Raw genomic sequence first — 19,254 nt, 5'->3', positions numbered from 1 at the left:
ATGACTGACAAAAAAAAAAAGTTTGCAGTAGTTTTATGTGTTATTTAGATTGTTCTTAAGAAAATAAAATTGGGGGCTGGGAAGGTGGCTCAGTGTAGAGCGTTTGCCTTGCATTCATGAGGCCCTGAGTTTGATTCCTCAGCACCACATAAGCAGAAAAAAAAAGCCGGAAGTGGCACTGTGGCTCAAGTGGTAGAGCACTAGCCTTGAGCTGAGGGACAGCGCCCAGGCCCAGAGTTCAGGCCCCATGACCAGACCTCCCCCCCAAAAAAATAAGGAAAGAAAATAAAATTGATCATAATTACATTCTATTAAAGCAGAAAATATTGGTAAATTATTAACTATGCTATTATTATTATTATTGTAGTTTTCTGTGGTGTTGAGGATTGAACTCAGAGCCCTCCACATGCTTTAACCACTGATCTACATCTTGGGATCTTCCTCCCTCCCTACCCTTCACTTTTTTTTAACTTTTTTTTTTTTTTTTTTGAACTTGAACTCATGACCTTGCTTGGATTACTTGCTCACAGGTGGCACTCTACCCCTTAATTCACACCTCCAACTGCAAGGCTTTGTTTTTTTGGGGGACAGATCTCACTATGTAGTATAGTCTAGCCTCAAAGTTGCTAGGTACCCTAGGCTTTCCTTGAATTTGCCATTCTCTCAAGTGCTTGGATTATAAGCATGTAACACCGTGCCCTGCTACTATATTATTTTGTCATAGTTCTTCCTAACTTTTGTCTATACAATAAGGATCATACTGCTAATTTTTAGAGTTATTCTGAAATGTTTTGATGGTACTAGCTGCTTAAAATGCCATGGATGAAACATTCAGTTTATCTCAGCTTCTGCTGAAATAGTTGAAGATATGTAGAATTATCTATGAAAGTGAGCTTAGCTTAGTATTTTTTAAAGAATTTTGTGGAACTAGGGCTGGGAAGGTGGCTCAGTGGTAGAGCGCTTGCCTTGCATGCATGAGGCCCTGGGTTCGATTCCTCAACACCACATAAGCAAAAAGAAAAAAGCCGGAAGTGGTGCTGTGGCTCAAGTGGTAGAGCGCTAGCCTTGAGCTGAAGAGCTGAGGGACAGCGCTCAGGCCCAGAGTTCAGGCCCCATGACCGGACCTCCCCCCCCCCAAAGAAAAAAAAGAATTTTGTGGAACTAGTGAACAGTTACTGACTATATAGGAATTGTACTTTAAGGAAATTTAAGTTTAGAATTTGTCTTTTTCCTTTAAATAAATTCTACAATGTTTCATGTATTTATAGAGTTTTTTGCGATATTTATAGAAGTTTTTTTAAGGGAGATTAAGAAAATACTAAGTAGTTGGAAGTCTTTTAATTCACATAGGACTCATAAGGAAGTTTTGTTTAAAATTTGTTTTAAGATAGAAGAAAGCCTGTTTTTATATTTGCTGTGGTTTCTTACTAAAAAGATGAACTTCAGTGGCTATGAGTGCTTCCCTAGGAAGCATGAGGTCCTTAGATTGAGGTCCTGAGTTCAAACTCCAGAGCCACCAAAAAAAGAAAAGTGAACTTCAAATAAAATGGCACCTTTGGTGCTATAGGAGAGAGACAAAAAAAAAAATCTTTCCTTCTTAAAAAACAAAAAAAAAAACCTCTTTCTTCTTCATCTTTTATTTTAGGTTCATTGTCTGATTTCTTGGAAATCAGATTGATAAATATTAGGAAGGCAAATGTGTGCCAATTTGTTTAATATAACTTCTTTAAACTCTTCATAAGGACATGAAGACCCAAAGAAAGAAACTTAACCTGTTTATAATACTTGGAAAGTTGAAAGTTGTTAAACGTATGTGATAAAATGAAGTGACATGAGCTGCAAGTAGTGAACTGGGGAAGCCGGAAGACCTGTTCACCCGGATTCCCCTGGTGTCCCAGCTCTCAGAAATACAAGTTAACACCTCTCATGGAGTTTCATGACTTACTTCAGGAATGAAGGGTGGGGAAGGCCAGAGGTCCTTCCTGAACACACCATTTCTCATGTTTTTCAGCTTAAAATATGTCATTAGGCAGCTCCATATATTAGGACATTTTGTTCTGATGGAAAACTGTAATATCAAAGTAAAGTTAATAGTTGTGGGATGAAGATGTAGCTCAGTAGTAGAGTACTGACTTAGCATGCATCATGAGCAAGGTTCCAGGGTTTAACCCAGCACTGTCTCCCTCTCCCCTCCAAATAAGAGTGTCTGTTCCTAATTGAAATTGGTAGGAAATATAGTACAGTAGAAAAATGCACAAAGGAGGTCATTAGACATCCCACAGAAAACTATGTATAAAATGTTAGATGTATACAAAGATGTACAACCTATTTACTGTAAAAGAGACTGAAATGAAACTATCCTGAACTAGATGACCAAGAAACTTTAGGTGAAAAAGCTAAAGAATGTGAGGTATTGTGGATTTGTATGAGTAAAGTAAACTGGAAACTATAAAACAATACTCTGGGAGGATACATGACAAATCATTAGACGATTAATTGTCTACTTTTAAAAAAAATCAGGGTTTTTATAGGTGAGATTCATTGGAAGAAGAATATTTTTATGCCGTGAAATGTATTTGATCCATGTGAATATACCTGTTCCATTTAAAAAATTTCATTACATGATGAAGGTATAGAGCTTATTATGTGTATTACTTGATTTCCTTATAGTTTTGTTTCCTTTTGACATTGAACTTATAAAAATGTTATTCCCATAATTCATTTCCTTCAGTAATTTGCTTCTGATATTATAGGCTTTAACATTTAGTTTTGTATCTGGAGTATCTAGGATGGTAACGCAGATACTTTGTATAAAATACATTCTTAACATTTTAAAAGGGTTAAATTTGTAAACATTTTAAAGATATGAATTAGGGAGACAATATTTATTTCTCCTTTATCTTTTACTTAGTAAATTTGGGTGCCAATTAATTTGAAAGTAATGGCAAAAGATATGTTGTAATTATTACCTCATAAGTATCTTTAGTGGTTTATAGAAGTTCTTTCCAAACATTACAAACAGCTTATAGATTAACTATCAAATGATTGTGAAGATTAATGACTAGTCTTTTAGCTGGGTAATTTAGAACAATATCTGGTAATTAATTAGGAATAATCGGTTTTAAAATCACAAATACCTTAAGGAAAACAGCATCAAAATGGATAACAGCAGTAGTAATTATATCATTGCTTCTTAAGTTTCAGACATTTGAATATATTAAAGGGAAAACTAATGACATCTAGAAATTTAGAAGTATTTCATGCTTCAAAGGGAAATGCTTTCCAAGCTGTAGTTATATGATCTATAAATTGAATACTTGGAAGTCTCAAAAATGTTTTATTACTTCAGAATAAAACAAAAAGATATGAGATTCAGGAAACAGGACATGTCGCATAGAAGACAGAGGAGGGGACCCTCCGGCATCAGAATGAAGAGGCATTTTGAGATGGCTGCTCTGTAGCAAGACCTAGATGGTGGTCTAGCCAGACTGGAGCAGTTTGAGTCAGAAACAGACATGGGGCAAATATGAACTGCTAGCAGGTTTTAGAATTTGGTTTTTAAAGTCTGAGGGCAGATTTCATACATGAAATGGGCCATAGTGTTCTGGGTAACTTGGCTTCTGTTTCCATGTGCTGAATTCTTTCTCTCCCTTGTCTTACTGTTTGAATCTCTGCTGCCTGAGAATTCTCACTCTGCCCTCAAAAAATGCTGTTCTGACTTACTTCTGGAGGTAGAGATTAACCTTGGCGAGCAGGATAGTGAGTTTATTCTGAGGGCAGTTAATGTGTACAGTTTGGGAGGAACTCACAGGGAACTATGAGATTGGTTTTATATATATATATATATATATATATATATATATTAACATGAATAGTATGTACATGGGATTGAAAAAATACAGTTCTTTAATCTGCATGTAGGTTATATATACTTATTTGTATTGGTATATTATATGAAATTGACAAAAGCCCTTCACTTTAAGAAGATCAAAACCTATTAAAACTAATTTCACTCTTTAATAGTGGTAGAAACAAATGGCTTATTTTAAAACTTTAAGTTTGTTAATATGTAACTTGCCTTTCTTAGGTAATGATACATAGTCTATCAATAAAGAAATGATCTACATTAAGTCAGCCTTTCATACAGTAGGTTAAAAGGCTTAGAAAAAATTTTTTTTGGCCCATTGTAGGGCTTGAAATCAAGGCGGGGGTGCTGACCTGAGCCTTTTTGTGCTCAAGGCTAGCGCTCTACCACTTCAGCCACAGCACCACTTCCAGATTTTGAGTGGTTAATTAGAGATGAGTCTCATGGGGACTCTTCTTTGGGTGGCTTCGAGCTGTGATCCTTGGATCTCAGCCTCCTGAGTAGCTAGGATTACAGGCATGAGCCACTGGTGCCTGGCTCAATAGTATATTTATGTTTATATTTTCTTCATATGTTACATTTTTTCTGTTGTGTGTTTGGGGAGTTTGGGAGTAGTGAAATTCCCTTTGAAACAGATGGAAATCATATAATGATGGATTTAAGGTCATCTTTGGGAGAGTATCAGTATTTTTCCACTTAATATTGGAATATGAGAATATTCACAGTATTAATTATATAGTAGTCAGGTAAAAAAGCAAAGTGGTAGCATGATGGATTAATTGAAACTTTCAGATGATTAGTGAGCAATTCGGACTTGAGGGTTATAGTTGACCTTTGATGAAGATTTGGATTTTTTTCATGAGTAAAATAACTTTATGTAGCTTAGTAAGATAAAGGTTTTATAATTGATAAATATATTGAAAATTGCTATAATAATGTGCATAATTGATTGATAGATGTTTTTTTCCGTCTGTCTCGAGGGCAAATCATAGGCAAGTAAATTTATATTGCACTTGAAGCAATGCACTATCTAGTGTGTAATGTTTTCCAAGTGATAAATATTTAGATCCTGGTTCAAGTTGTAGAGACTAGTATAATAGTGGATTCCTTTCCTATATACCTTTGCAAATAGGCTAACTATGTCTGTTTGGGATTTCATGCTGTGACATCTATGATCATTAAAATTACTTGACTACAATAAGGAAAATTAAGCTTTATTTCTTGTCTTCTCCCTCCCTCCCTCCTTTCCTCCCCCTTCTCTTCCCTCCCTTCTCCCCTCTCCTCTCCTCTCCCCTTCCTCCCCCTCCCCTCTCCCCTCCCTTCTCCCTTCCCCTCTCTTCTCCTCCCTCCCTCCCTCCCTTTCTCCCTCCCTCCCTCTCTCCCTCTCTCTCTCTTTCTTTCTTTCCTTCTTTTCCTCCCTCCCTCCCTCCCACCCTCCCGCTCTCCCTCCCTCCCTTCCTTCCGCCCGCCCTCCTTCCTTCCTTCTTTCCTTAGTTTCTGCCTCTCCTTCTTTATTTCCTTCTTTCTTGCCTGGGCTGGCTTTGAACCGCAATCCTCAGATCTCATTCTCCTGAGTAGCTAGGAATACAGGGGTGAGCCACCGGCTCCTGGCTTATTTCATTATTTATTGAATGTTTATTTGAAAAATTATTGAAACCATTTAAATTATACATTTTATTTACTGTGCTCATTTTTTATGTTGTAAATTTTTCATCTAGGTCACTTTTGAAATACACAAAGAAAACCTTGCAACTATATTTAGGGAACAACAAGGAAAAGTTGATGAAGAAATAGGGCTGTGTTCTTCAAGTCCAGTTCAGGCAGTCACTGGCCCTAGTAGAGATATTGATGTTTCAGTGGCATCCCAGTCATCAGATAAGAAAGATTCGCCTGTCCCTCCTCATCTCACCAGAAATAGTGATGGAAACTTAAGTATTGAAAAGGCGAGTTCAGCAGAATTTGCGTCCAACATTGAACTGCAAGCGCATGATACATGTAATGAAGAAAGGAAAACTGAGCAGGACAATCAGGAGTTACTGGATGAAGTCACTTTGGAAGAGATACCAATAAATGAGACAAATGATGCAAGTGACTTAGAAGCATCTTCTGGGGCAGCTGAACCAGTAACTGCTTTCTCTGATTCTTCAAAAACACCTGGCAAGGATTCAAGAACCATCAGTAAAGTAACTACTTCTGTAAGTTCTCCTTCAGAAGAAGATGCTTCAGAGATGCCAGAATTACTGGAAAGGTCTGTGGAAGAAGACGATGATGACTACGTGGAACTGAAGGTGGAAGGCAGCCCTGCTGAGGAAACCAGTCTGCCCACAGAGATCCAAGATCATAGTTCTACTTTAGCTGCTTCTGAAGCCAGTGAAACATTGGAAATGGTTAGTAATGACCACAAATTAATAACCAAAGAGGAAGCACCTGTAACTGAAAAGCAAACTGATACCGAAACTGGAAGTTCTAAAGAGTCTGGATTCTTGACCATGACGGCATCAGAGTCTTTAGCTACCTCACCAGAAACTACTGTTTCCCAAACAACTGTACAGTCAGACACTGATCAGGTGCTAGAGGAAGGGAAGGAAGCAACTAACTTGGCTGGAGACACCAAATCAATTATTGATAGTTCTAGTCAGGTTTTTGAGGCTGCTGCTACTTCTGAGCAAAAGATTGCCAAGTTGGATGTTTCCAGTGTTGCTTCAGATACTGAGAAACTGGAACTAAAGGCCAGTACAAATACAGAAGCACCTCAGCCTCATCGACATGTGCATGAGGTAAGTATATGCATTGTCTTATTGAGGTGTATTTGCATGAGTTAAAATAGAGCAAAGATATTATTTTGGGTTTGGTTGACATCCTATTAATCATTATATAAGTCTAATGAATGTTAAGATAATATTCCAAATGGTTGCTGGTATTTGGCAATTAGTGTGGATTTATTTTCTTATGGTAGTGATCGAACCAGAGCCTTAGACATGCAATGCAAGTCCTCTGCCCCTAAGCTACATCCCCAGTCCCAGAGTGAGTTTATTAAATAGCAACTTTATTATAATTCTTAACACAGCAGTATCAAATGTTAACCATTTTAAACTTTAGGAGTGGTGCAATACTGATTTATAAAGAAAATATTAGAAATACTTGCATTTCATTGTTTGACAAACCCATTTATGCCACATTAATAGAACATCTATGCCAGTGTATACTTTTTGTTGGCCAAGTTTGTGATTTAACTTGTACCATGAGGTTTGAGAGAGAAGATTCAGTATATGATCTAGAGGTGCAACTTTCTCTTCTGTCAGTATCGCAGAGAAATGTACGAGATGGTGGTTGGTTTCACATTTTCATTTTCTCCTTTCCCTTTTTTTTAAAATTTTTTGGTTAATTTGTTTGTTCTATGTTGTTCTTTCTTTTAGTATTTTCTTTTCTTTCTTTCTTTTTTTTTGGTTGGTCATGGACCTTGGGCGCATGGGCCTGTACGCTGTTCCTGAGCTCTTCAGCTCAAAGATAGCACTCTATCACTTGAGCCACAGTGCTACTTCTGGTTTTCTTAGTGCTTTATTGGAGATAAGAGTCTCACGAACTTTCCTGCCTGGGCTGGCTTTGAGTAGCTAGGATTACAGTTGTGAGCCACTGGCGCCTGGCTAGTTTATTCTTTATTCGAGCCAATTAATAATGTACCTACTACTTGAATTATAAATTACCTTTCTTTAAGCTAAGATGAAAAAAATGAGACCTCCTGATTTCTTTGAGAGCTACATAGTGGCAGTACTTAACATGGTTGCATGCTAATTACAGTTGCATTGTGATAAACATTTTTGATAACTGTGCTGTTTCTACTAAAATATTAATGTTATTCATTGATGATTTTTCTCTAGTTTGGTTCTATAGTGTCTATTAGGTGAATTTCACAGAATCTACTAAATTGTTTAATGCCTTTCTTTGAAGGTGAACTTACTTTATTACTTAAAAAATTTCCTGTATTAGATGTCAAAGCAACAAGAGCAGCCAGGACAAGGAACAGCAGCCCATGCGGTTGATGGACAAAGAAGGGATTCCAGATCATCTGTGTTTCGTATTCCTGAGTTCAGGTGGTCTCACATGCATCAGCGTCTGCTCACTGATCTCTTATTCTCCATAGAAACAGATATACAGATGTGGAGAAGGTTTGTCCATATATTTCTTAAAGAGGAAGTATATAGATCTAAGTTTCTGTTTTCAAAGACTTAGATTTAGGCAATTATTTTGTAAATTAACTACAGACATTGATTTGAAAAAAAAACAACTATTCTACAGAAGGGTTTCATTGAGATCACACTTATTCTCCTTTATATGAATGGAATTCCTGTCAAGATTACAAAACATGAAAATTTGAAATTTTTCTTTTAAAGAATCTGTTGATAACCTTCTTAGTATATTTTATTCCATGGATTATTCCAGAAGGTAAGTATGCCAAATGAGGTGGTTACTTGAAGTACTAGAAATAGACATTTAAGTATAACTTTCTTTTTTTTTTTGGGTCCAGTCGTGGGGCCTGAACTCTGGGCCTAGGCGCTATCCCTCAGCTCTTCAGCTCAAGGCTAGCATACTACCACTTGAGCCATAGCACCGCTTCCAGCTTTTTTTTTTCTTTCTGCTTATGGTGCTGAGGAATCGAACCCAGGGCCTCATGCATGCAAGGCAAGCGCTCTACCACTGAGCCACCTTCCCAGCCCTAAGTAAAACTTTTTTTATGCCATTAACATTAGAAATATTTTAGACTTTAGATTGTGTTATGTTGTTAGATTTAGAATTTCATAAATGCCTGATGCATATATTTGTATTTGACTCCTAAAATCTTTCAAAATCATTTTAGGCCATTATTAAGGAAGTAGTAATAGATCAGTTGTACCTTTAGCACCATTTATCTCTTAATTTTTTCCACATGACTTTTCAGTGAGGATAATTGACTCAAATTTTCTCCCTCCCCATTTGGTGGCACTTGGATTTGAACTAAGCTTTGTACTTGCTAAGCAGATACTTCAACCCTTCAGCTATGCCTCCAGCCCTTTTTGATCTGGTTAGGGTCTTGTTTCCCACACCCTCTGCCCCCAGGTGGCCTGGGCACTGATATCCATTATGCCTTTGCCATAGCTGGGGTAATAGGTAGCCTTTTCTACTGAGGTAGAATCTCACAAACTTGTTTTGTTAGGCTAGCCTAGAAACATGATCTTTCCTATCTTAGTCTCCCATGTAGCTGGGTGACAGGTGCATGTCAGCTGTTGGTTAAGATGGAGATCTCATGAACTTTACTGTCCAGGCTAGCCTCAAACCACAGTCCTCCTGATCTCTATCTCGTGAGTAGCTAGGATTACATGTGTGAGGCACCTGTACCCAGCTTCAAGTTTTTAAATGAGATATAAGATGAATAGTGTTTATGTTTCAGCTCTGAAGGGGAACATGGATAGTAACTGCTGACATACAGTGGTCTACTTCTTCTGAAGAAATGCATCTCCAAAATACCCAGTACATCATTATCTTTCCTCAGTTGTGAAGACGAAGCAACAGCACCTTCTTATCCTCCCCTCAAGTAGGCAAATTGTGATTTCCTTTCATTAGCTTTCTCAGTAAACATCATTTATCTTTGGACAGCCATTCAACAAAGACAGTTATGGACTTCGTGAATAGCAGTGATAATGTCATCTTTGTACACAACACAATTCATCTCATCTCTCAAGTGATGGACAATATGGTCATGGCTTGTGGGGGTATACTGCCATTGCTTTCAGCTGCTACATCGGCTACAGTAAGGACTTAACTACTATATACAATTGGTGTGAACTCAAGAGTACTATGTATTCTTATTGATTAAAACTTGAATGTGGTCGTTTCTGTGCATCACAACCACTATAATTCAAAATCAACAGAATTTCTTGCAGTTACCTGAAGGGATTTTAGAATTTATTTCAGGAATGAAAAGGCTAGAAAGAATACCGATTTCTTAGGGGTGAGTCAGCTAGTGAAAAATATGATTGACAATGTTTTCCTGAATGTTCCCATTGTCTTTGTATTTTAGATGAAATAAGTAAATGACTCTATTGTGTTAAATTTCTGTTAGCCTGACTTTCTGTAAAATTTAGAAATTTGGGGGATATATCTGGTAAAATTAGATTTTCATCACAAAGGAGATATATAAATGTCAAACTTTATTTCTTACAGCATGAGCTGGAGAATATTGAACCTACTCAAGGCCTTTCAATAGAAGCCTCTGTGACATTTTTGCAGAGGCTAATTAGCCTTGTGGATGTACTTATATTTGCAAGTTCTCTTGGCTTTACTGAAATTGAAGCTGAAAAAAATATGTCTTCTGGAGGGATTTTACGACAGTGTCTCCGGCTGGGTGAGCTATTAAAAACTATTAGGAATTTAACATTTTTCAGACATCCATACATTAAGATGAAAATAGACTTTTTTCCTTTCAGGAGCAGGTCTATATACTAGTCAAGTTGCCATATATCTACTCTTCAGTGGGCTATGCTTAGTAGTGGTTAACAGGTTGGGTAATAGGGAAGATGTAATTTAAAGAATCTGCTAAGGAAAGGTGATGATGGCCAACATTTCCTTCTTCCCTTCCAGCTTGTTTTTGCTCTAAAATAGTGCTGTTAAAGCTTTTGCGAATCACTAGATGATCTTTTTAAACTGTGCATTAGATTATAGGAGCCTAGGGTGAGGCCTAAACTTGTCCAAGTTCTGTGTGATACTGGTTTCTCTTAACAACATACATTGAGTAAAAAGGTTCAAAACTGACATTGCAATTTAGTCTTTATTCAAGTAAGCTATGGCAGTTTCTTGAAGTACTTAATAAAGTCATCAATTCTCTGTTACCTAGGAGCAGTTCTTCCTTAGGTAAAAGTAGAAGTATTCAAAATAGTTTTTTAGTGTTAACTTCCTCAGGAGAAGCAAAAACATTTTTGCTTTGCACAAGATTTCCTCCTGTATCTAGTTGTAAGTACTGAGAGAGTTTGTTAAATGACTTACTTATTAAATGAAGAGAGATGGTGGAAGACATGGAAGTAAACCCTTAGAAATCACAACTGCTATATAAAGACAGATCAGACATAAGGCTTCTATGAAGATGTCACATCCTCAGACCTAAAAATGAACTGTTATTTCCATACTTACCAAGAGTATATGTTACATCACTAGTAAATATGTATGCTATACTTTTTGTATAATTGCTATTTTTATTCAGGATGCCAGTTAAAATATTTTTAGAGTTTGGATGCTCTAAAAGAACTTAGTAATATAATTTACATAAAGTTACTTTAAAGATTGTCTGTTTTTGCTGGTGAGGTGCTCTTGAAATCAGTCTTGTGCTTTTTAGTCAAACAAAAAATTTCTCCATTCAAAGCTACTATTTTGGCCCTAATTTGCTCTTCCACCCTTCTTCATTTTAAGACCTTGAATGCTATGAATTTATTTGAGAATTGAAAATTATGTAGCATCAAGCAACTAATAATTGTTTAAAATCAAAATTAATTTCTAAATCTTAAGTGCCTGATTGGAAAGCTTCAGAGAGAAAATTTTGGGCAGCATATGTATCAAATTCTGTTTTCTGTTTCCTACATTCTAATTCTTTTAGTGTAAACCAGTGAATACTAGAACTGGTAAAGATTCCTGTGAATGCTATATTGTCTTCCAATATAACTTAAGAAAGCCCTGGGAGCTGAGAGTTCATTGCTCCCACTTGTAATACTAGCTACTCAGAAAGCTGAGATCTGAACTTCCAGATCCGAAGGCAGCCAGAGCAAACAAATCTGAGCGACTTTTATCTCTGATTACCAGCAGAAAACTAGAAGTGAAGATAGCTCAAGTGGTAGACTAATGCTGTGAGCAAGAAAGCCATGCAAGAGTGCAAGGCACTCTCCAAACTGGCAAAAACAAAAAGGAACTTAACACTTAAATTATTTTCATTTAATGAGGGCAATGGATTATCATCCTAAACTAGTTTGTAGAAGTGTGAATTACCTGCCCCCTGTACTCTTCCCCCCACTTTTTTTTGTTTGTATGGGTTTTTTTTTCCTTATTAGTTTCATAATGAAAGATTGATCTACTTATGACACTTCTGTGGAGCAGCAGTATACTCTTATTTTCCTCAACTGGGCTGGGAATGCAGCTCACTGGGAGTGCATTTGCCTAGTGTGTTCAGGGTTTTGAGATCCAGCCCCTTGTACTGTTCTACCTTATACTGCCCCCCGCTCCCCAAATGCTTCCATTTTCTTTGGGTCATGAGCTATACAGCTTTCTGTTCTTACAAGTATCAAATGGGGAAAATGAGACAACAAACACTAGGTGATGGTTTACAATGAAATCTTACATGCATTTGATTGTGTAGATGACATATTCACTCTGTAAACTTAACTGTATTTTTTTCTTTCCTGATTTTTTCCTTTAAATAAATTACAGTTTGTGCAGTGGCCGTAAGGAATTGCTTAGAGTGTCAACAGCATTCACAGCTGAAAGCTAGGGGAGACTCAGCAAAAGGCCTGAAAACAATACACTGCCTGGTTCCCCTGGGGAAATTAGCAGCAAAAGTAAGCATACAGAATCATTAATTAAAAAACAAAACACTAGAAACATTCTCATCTTTCCCAATTAAGATCTTAAATTATTTTGTTCATTTCACTGTGAAGTTAAATAAGTCTGACAGAGATCCTAAAGTAGTTATTTTAGTTTGTGAGCAGAACAGTCAAATGTTTGTGTTTAAATATACAGTAAAGATTTGCTTATACTTAATCTTGTCTGCTTTTCCAAATGTTTACTTTTCTTGATTCTTTGATACCTTTTCCTTCAAATATGTCAATGCTTCTAACAAAACTCTCTCTATACTTCTCCATCCCCCAAGAAGAAAAATTTATGGAAAAAGGATGTTAAAACATTCTTTTTTCCCCCCATTGGGATACTGTGTATATTTCTTAATCTCTGTAGTACATATTTTTTATTTTTATTTTAGAGTCCAGTGGACATTGTGACTGGTGGTATATCTCCAGTAAGAGATCTTGACAGGCTCTTGCAAGACATGGATATTAATCGGCTTAGAGCAGTCGTTTTCCGAGATATAGTAAGTTCAATTACTTCTTACCAATACTCTCTTATATGATGGATTTTTTTTTCATGTGCCAAGAATACTGGGAGTGAGAGTTGTTTATGATCTAAAGTAGTCCTGTAAAGGTGGTCCTAGAAACCACTTCTGAGCATGAATTTTGGACTCTCAGATACTGGACAAGATTATCTGTGTAAGTGGAACTTATATATATAATATATATAATAGGAAGAATGCAGTATTACATGATGAGCAGTGTTGGTCTTCATAAGAACTCAGCAAGTCCAGCAACTCTTTGAATTGTGCACTTTCATTATTCTCATCTATTTTATAGATGAGGAATCTGGGGCTCAGAGAGCTTAGGTAACTTGATCATAATGATGTTGCTGTGAATGATGGAGTCAGGATTCTTACCCAGCAGTCTTAACTCTGATATACATGCTCTGTGTGGATAGTGTATTCCTTATCTGAACATTTAATATTTTCCTTGCAAAGGTATATTAATGTAGCAATATATCTTAATTATGAAGTATTCCTCTCAATTTAGTGTTTTTTGTTTTTATAGATGAAAATTAATTTTTTAGCTGATTTTGATATAGAATATAAATTTAGTATTACTAAATTTAGTCTTTACTTTTTAGAATTTGGCAGGGTAATTTTTTTGTTAAAAATCATTTTGTTTAAGTCTATTTTGAAAAGTTATTGGAACAGTGATGTGTATGTTGCACTCTTGGAGGCATAGTTAGACACAGAGTTCACTGGTATACACACAGAGATAATCTATAGATCAGGATGGTCTCTGCTAGAAGTCAGTTTAGTTTGTCCTTTTCCTTGATGGCAGACAGTATATTTCTTTCTTACTTTCTTTTTTTGACAATATATTTTTTTCTTTTTCTTCTTTTTTTTTGTTGGTCATGGGCCTTGAACTCTGGGCCTAGGTGCTCAGCTCTTCAGTTCAAGGCCAGCACTCTACCACTTGAGCCACAGCACCATTGGTTTTCTGGTGGTTAGTTGGAGAGAGAAGTCTCACGAACTCTCCTGCCCAGGCTGGCTTTGAACTGCTATCCTTAGATCTCAGCCTCCTGAGTAGCTAGGATGATAGGCTTGAGCCACCGGCACCCAGCTAAGGCAGTATATTTCAATCCTAGACATGTAATTGTTTGTGCTTTCTGTTCTGTTTCTGATAGCCTTCTATTTCCTCCTGAATATTTGTAACATATTTTAGTCTCATTTATACTGTGATGTTTAATGTATTTAAATTTTGTGATTGTGAGTAAAAACAATCAGTTATACTCATTTAGTTGCAGTTACTATTGAGTAATGTCATAAAGTATGCTACAGCAAATTGGTTTGGATTCAGTTACTCATTTATTGAAGTTCATTTGTGTTTTCTTTTTCTCTGTTTTGTAAGTGTAATGGCTCTTGTTTAAAGGCAATTTATCAGTCATACTAATCTTTGTTTAGACAAATTTGTTTGTAAATGAACTTACTATAAATAATAATCTGTTAGTTTCTCTGTACATTGAAAGATTTATGAACATTTTTTTTTTTGTCTGGTTGTGGGGCCTGAACTCTGGGCCTGGGCGCTGTCCCTCAGCTCTTCAGCTCAAGGCTAGTGCTCTACCACTTGAGCCACAGCGCCACTTCTGGCTTTTTTCTTTTTGCTTATGTGGTGCTGAGGAATCCAACCCAGGGCCTCGGGCATGCAAGGCAAGCGCTCTACCACTGAGCCACCTTCCCAGCCCCAAATCACTGTTTTGTTTTGTTTTTTTGTCGATTGTGGGTCCTGAACTCTGGGCCTAGGCACCGTCCCTGAGCTTTTCAGCTCAAGGCTAGCGCTGTACCACTTGAGCCACAGCACTACTTCTGGATGTTTCTGCGTATGTGGTGCTGAGGAATCAAACTCAGGCCTTGTGCATGCAAGGCAGGCATTCTACCACTGAGCCACCTTCCCAGACCCTTTATGAACATATTTTACCTTTAGAAATTAAGCTTACTGTGGTGGTGCATGCCTGTAATTGTAGCATTCTGAGATATCAACACTGAGGTAGAAAGATTGTGAGGTCTAGGCCAGCCTGGGCTACATAGTGAGATCCTGTCTCAAAAAACAAAGTTAAGATGTGAAATAAAATTAAATGTGTTGTTTAATAATGACATGAACAACTTCTTCAATTTCTTTCCCAGGAGGATAGCAAACAAGCTCAATTCTTAGCTTTGGCTGTTGTATATTTTATCTCCGTTCTTATGGTCTCAAAGTATAGAGACATTTTGGAACCCCAGCATGAGAGGCAGAGCCAGTCATTTAAGGAAACTAGTAGTGAAAATGGGAGTGCATCCCTCCCTGGTAAGTTTACATATTTTATTTCATGGTACCCAAAGTTCAAGTAAAACTTTACTGAGAGAAAATACTGATTCTGGAACTTAAATTCAATTATGTATGAAGATAATATATTTAGTTTCATGTGTTGAACTTAGATGTCTTTTAACATATGTAGGGAAGGCAGTTAGCTAAAGCAGGATTTTTTTTGGGGGGGGTAGATAAGTGTAGATGGAAAAATATCAGGACTAAGGACTGAACTAACTGTAAGTTCCTCTAGTCCAATAATTTAGGTGGGAGAAGAAGATATTTCATTATACTATTTCTTTTGATTTTAGATGTATTCACTTAATATAGTATGTATATTATAAAAGTTTTCATATATTATGAAATGTCATTAGTTTTTACTTTTGACTATATGCTATATATTTCCATTTAAAGTATAGGAGGGCTATTAAGACCAACTATACCTTTTTATTAATAGTTGTGAATATTTTAATTTGCTCTTTTTTTTCCCCCCCTGTTTCTGGGTAAGATGTAGAAAACATACCAGCAGCATTCAGCCCTTTAACTCTTTCGTCAGTGGAAGAATCAGTAGAAAGCACCTCATCTACTCGAAGGAGGGACTCTGGTCTTGGGGAGGAAACTGCTTCTGGCTTGAGCAGCCATGTGTCTGTGTCTTCACCAGCAGTCCCGCTGGGCGTCAGTGCAGGACCAGATGCCATCAGTGAGGTGCTCTGTACTCTTTCCTTGGAAGTCAATAAGTCTCAGGAAACCAAAAATGATGGAGGAGATGAGTTGGATAACAAGGCAGTTCCAGTTTCAAAAAATGTCAACGTGAAGGACATTCTTCGAAGCTTGGTTAACATACCAGCAGATGGAGTCACAGTGGATCCTGCTCTTCTACCACCAGCCTGCCTTGGTGCCCTTGGTGATTTGTCTGCTGAACAACCCGTGCAGTTCAGATCTTTTGACAGGTACTACATGTAGTCTTTTGTTTTACAATAATTATATTTGCAAATCAGAAAAGATAAATAGGAATTCAGATTGACTTGGCATTTTTTTATACCTTCAACATTAAAATGCTTTCTTGATTCAGATTTTAAATATATTTTTTGGTTTGTACATTGCAGATTTTTATTTTCATACTAGTAAGGTTGTTTTCAAAAATGACTTTAATTGGGTATGGTGGCTCAAGCCTGTAATCTTAGCGATTTGGGAGGTGGAGATTGGAGAATTAATAGTTTGAGGCCAGCTTAGCCAAAAACCTCAGGGCATTCCATCTTGACCAGTGGCTGGGCACAGTTGTGCATACCTCTCATTCCCCTGACTCAGGGAAGCACAAATAGGATGGAGATCAAGGCTAGCCTGGGCATAAAGTAAGATGCTGTCTCAAAAAATAACCACAAAAGGTGTTAGTGTGTCTGCAGAGCAAGTTCAAGGCCCTGAGTTTAATCCCCATTGATGACCCTTGCCAAAAGAAAAAATATTATATTGATAAATTTTATGTAAAATACCTTTTATTTGTTTTTTTTTTTTTTTTTTGGGTCCGGTCGTGGGGCCTGAACTCTGGGCCTGGGCGCTGTCCCTCAGCTCTTCAGCTCAAGGCTAGCGCTCTACCACTTGAATCACAGCGCCCCTTCTGGTTTTTTTTTTTTTTTTTTTTTGCTTATGTGGTGCTGAGGAATCGAACCCAGGGCCTCAAGCATGCAAGGCAAGTGCTCTATCACTGAGCCACCTTCCCAGCCCTATTTGTTTATTTTGGTTACAAGTTAGAAATTACCTATACTTACACTCCCTTGCTACCAGTACCATGTCAATCTTGGTAAAAAAAAATTTGGAACCAGGTGATGTTGGCTCACACCTGTAATCCTAGTTACTCAGGTGTCTGAGATCTGAGAATTGTGGTTTGAAGACACCTCTGGCAGAAAGGTCTGTGAGACTCTTTATTTCCAACTAATCACCAGAAAATTGGAAGTGGAGCTGTGGCTCAAAGTGATAGAGTGCTAGCCTTGAGCAAAAGAGCTCAGGGACAGCACCCAGGCCCTGAGTTCAAGCCCCACAAGTGACCCCCCCCAAAAAAAAAAAAAGGTGAATCTGGATTCTAGTGACTCAGGAATTCAACAAAATATTCAGAATCCTATCAGCTGAAAAAGCTGACTGTAGATTCCTGGATCTTCTTGATCCTGCTTCCTTAAGAAACCTTTTGAAAATTTGTGTGATTATTTTCTTTATGTTTTATAAAAAATGTAGTGGTACTCACTAAAATACACAATTAAAATATATGCTTTTTATTGTGTATCCATATATTGAAATAAGGATGGAAAAGAAAAATGTATTAACAATAATTGGTATACTACTACTTTTTTTTTTTGGCCAGTACTGGGGCTTGAATTCAGGACCTGCTCACTGTCCCTTAGTGTCTTTTGCTCAAGGCTAGCACTACTACTTGATCCATAGTGCCACTTCTGGCCTTCTCTGTTTATGTGGTACTAAGGAATCAAACCCAGGGCTTCCTGCATGCTAGGCTAGCACTCTACCAATAAGCCACACTCCCAGACCTTTTAATCTTCAGATACTTTCTGATTTTAGTAACTGTTTCAGTTCTTTATAGTAAAAGAATCAAGTGCAAAATTATGGATTGTATTTAGTTACTGTATTTCTTTATTGTTTTTTAGTCTAGAAGAGTAATTCCTCAGTCTTCCCTTGAATTTAGTAATTTTGACAGTTTCAATGAAGGTAGCCCAGGCAGTTTTAGAATATCTCTGTTTTAGATATTCCTAATATAGCTTCATTATTAGATTTGGATTAATTCATATTGTCGGTGTCATAGAGATGACACTGAATATTCTTGTTATATCCTATCAAGTGGCTTTATGGTTTCATTGCTTATGAAACTCACTCTGATTCCTAATTAAAATATTATTTTTCTAGTTTTTTTTTTGTAATGAGAAGATATTCCTTGTAAAGAAATAAGACAAAACTCCATCATCCTCATCACGATCTCAGGTCATTCATTTTAAAGTCATATAGCTTCCTATTTCATTCAGTGGCTTTTAATCTATCATCATTAATATTTTTATTATTTCTGTTTTTATTCAAATTGTTGGTGCTCTGATTTGGCCAATGGTATTGCTATGTAGTTGACCTCTGTTTTTGACACATTTCAATAATTTAGCCTTTTCTTTGTGAATCTCTTTCATTGTTTTTTACATCATTGTTGGATTATACAGTGATATGCTTTTTAGTTATTTTAGTCTTTTCCCTGTTTGAGATTTTTTTTTCCTCTCTTCTCCTCCCATACCCTTCTGTTTCTTTCATATTCAGACTTGAGTGATCATCTCCTTAAGATACTTCATTTTATATGCATGTAAATATTTCTAAATCTAAAAAAAGATCTGAAATAAAAATTTCTGGACTCAAGCATTTCAGTTAAGAATCATTCACCCTATACTGTGCAATCATTAAAGAGAGAAGGGTAAAACACTGTTATCAGAATAAGATGATAATTTTACACTGTCAAAGTATTGTACAAAAAAGTTTGGTCTGTAGGCTGCTTTTCAAAAGATATATATATATGTATGTATATGCCTCAAAAAGTATTCCTTGTACAATTAATGTTTGCTAATAAAAAATAACCAGCAAAGGGATGTGAAGCAGGGAATATATATCAAACTGTTCAGGATTGTAGCTATATTTTGAAGATGGTATGTAGTATTAATTATCACATTTAAAATTTTTCTGTTATAAATGGTTTAAATTTGTATAAAAAACAGAGTATTTAAAAACAGTTGTGTGGCTGTGTTTTTAAAGTGAATGTATCCTAATAGTAAAATGTTTTTTAATAAGTGACTAAAATTTTATACATTTTTATTTTCATTTATTTTATTTTTTGTTGGTCATGGGGCTTGAACTCTGGGCCTGGATGCTGTCCCTGAGCTCTTCAGCACAAGTGCTTTACCGCTTGAGCCACAACACCACTTCCTAGTT

General features: G+C 36.7%; 1 protein-coding gene across 3 annotated transcripts in view; it reads left to right on the top strand.

The window, feature by feature from the left end:
• The window catches only part of Lrba (LPS-responsive vesicle trafficking, beach and anchor containing), a 443,002-nt gene that overhangs the window by 90,393 nt on the left and 333,355 nt on the right, over positions 1–19,254 (top strand). The window contains exons 22-29 of one of the 3 annotated variants that reach the window (XM_013029761.1): positions 5,584–6,642; positions 7,853–8,031; positions 9,497–9,650; positions 10,064–10,244; positions 12,311–12,438; positions 12,858–12,965; positions 15,132–15,291; positions 15,806–16,241. In XM_013029761.1, the coding sequence (XP_012885215.1) occupies positions 5,584–6,642; positions 7,853–8,031; positions 9,497–9,650; positions 10,064–10,244; positions 12,311–12,438; positions 12,858–12,965; positions 15,132–15,291; positions 15,806–16,241 (2,405 nt within the window). Of the gene's footprint in view, positions 1–5,583; positions 6,643–7,852; positions 8,032–9,420; positions 9,435–9,496; positions 9,651–10,063; positions 10,245–12,310; positions 12,439–12,857; positions 12,966–15,131; positions 15,292–15,799; positions 16,242–19,254 lie in introns of those variants that run through there. The other 2 variants (XM_013029760.1, XM_013029762.1) reach the window with 2 other exon arrangements.

This window comes from Dipodomys ordii, unplaced genomic scaffold (genome assembly GCF_000151885.1).
Source record: "Dipodomys ordii isolate 6190 unplaced genomic scaffold, Dord_2.0 Scaffold122, whole genome shotgun sequence".
In the NCBI taxonomy this organism is placed as follows: domain Eukaryota; kingdom Metazoa; phylum Chordata; class Mammalia; order Rodentia; family Heteromyidae; genus Dipodomys; species Dipodomys ordii.
The sequence above is the reverse complement of the archived record's forward strand: the minus strand, read 5'-3'. Positions and strand labels throughout refer to the sequence as shown.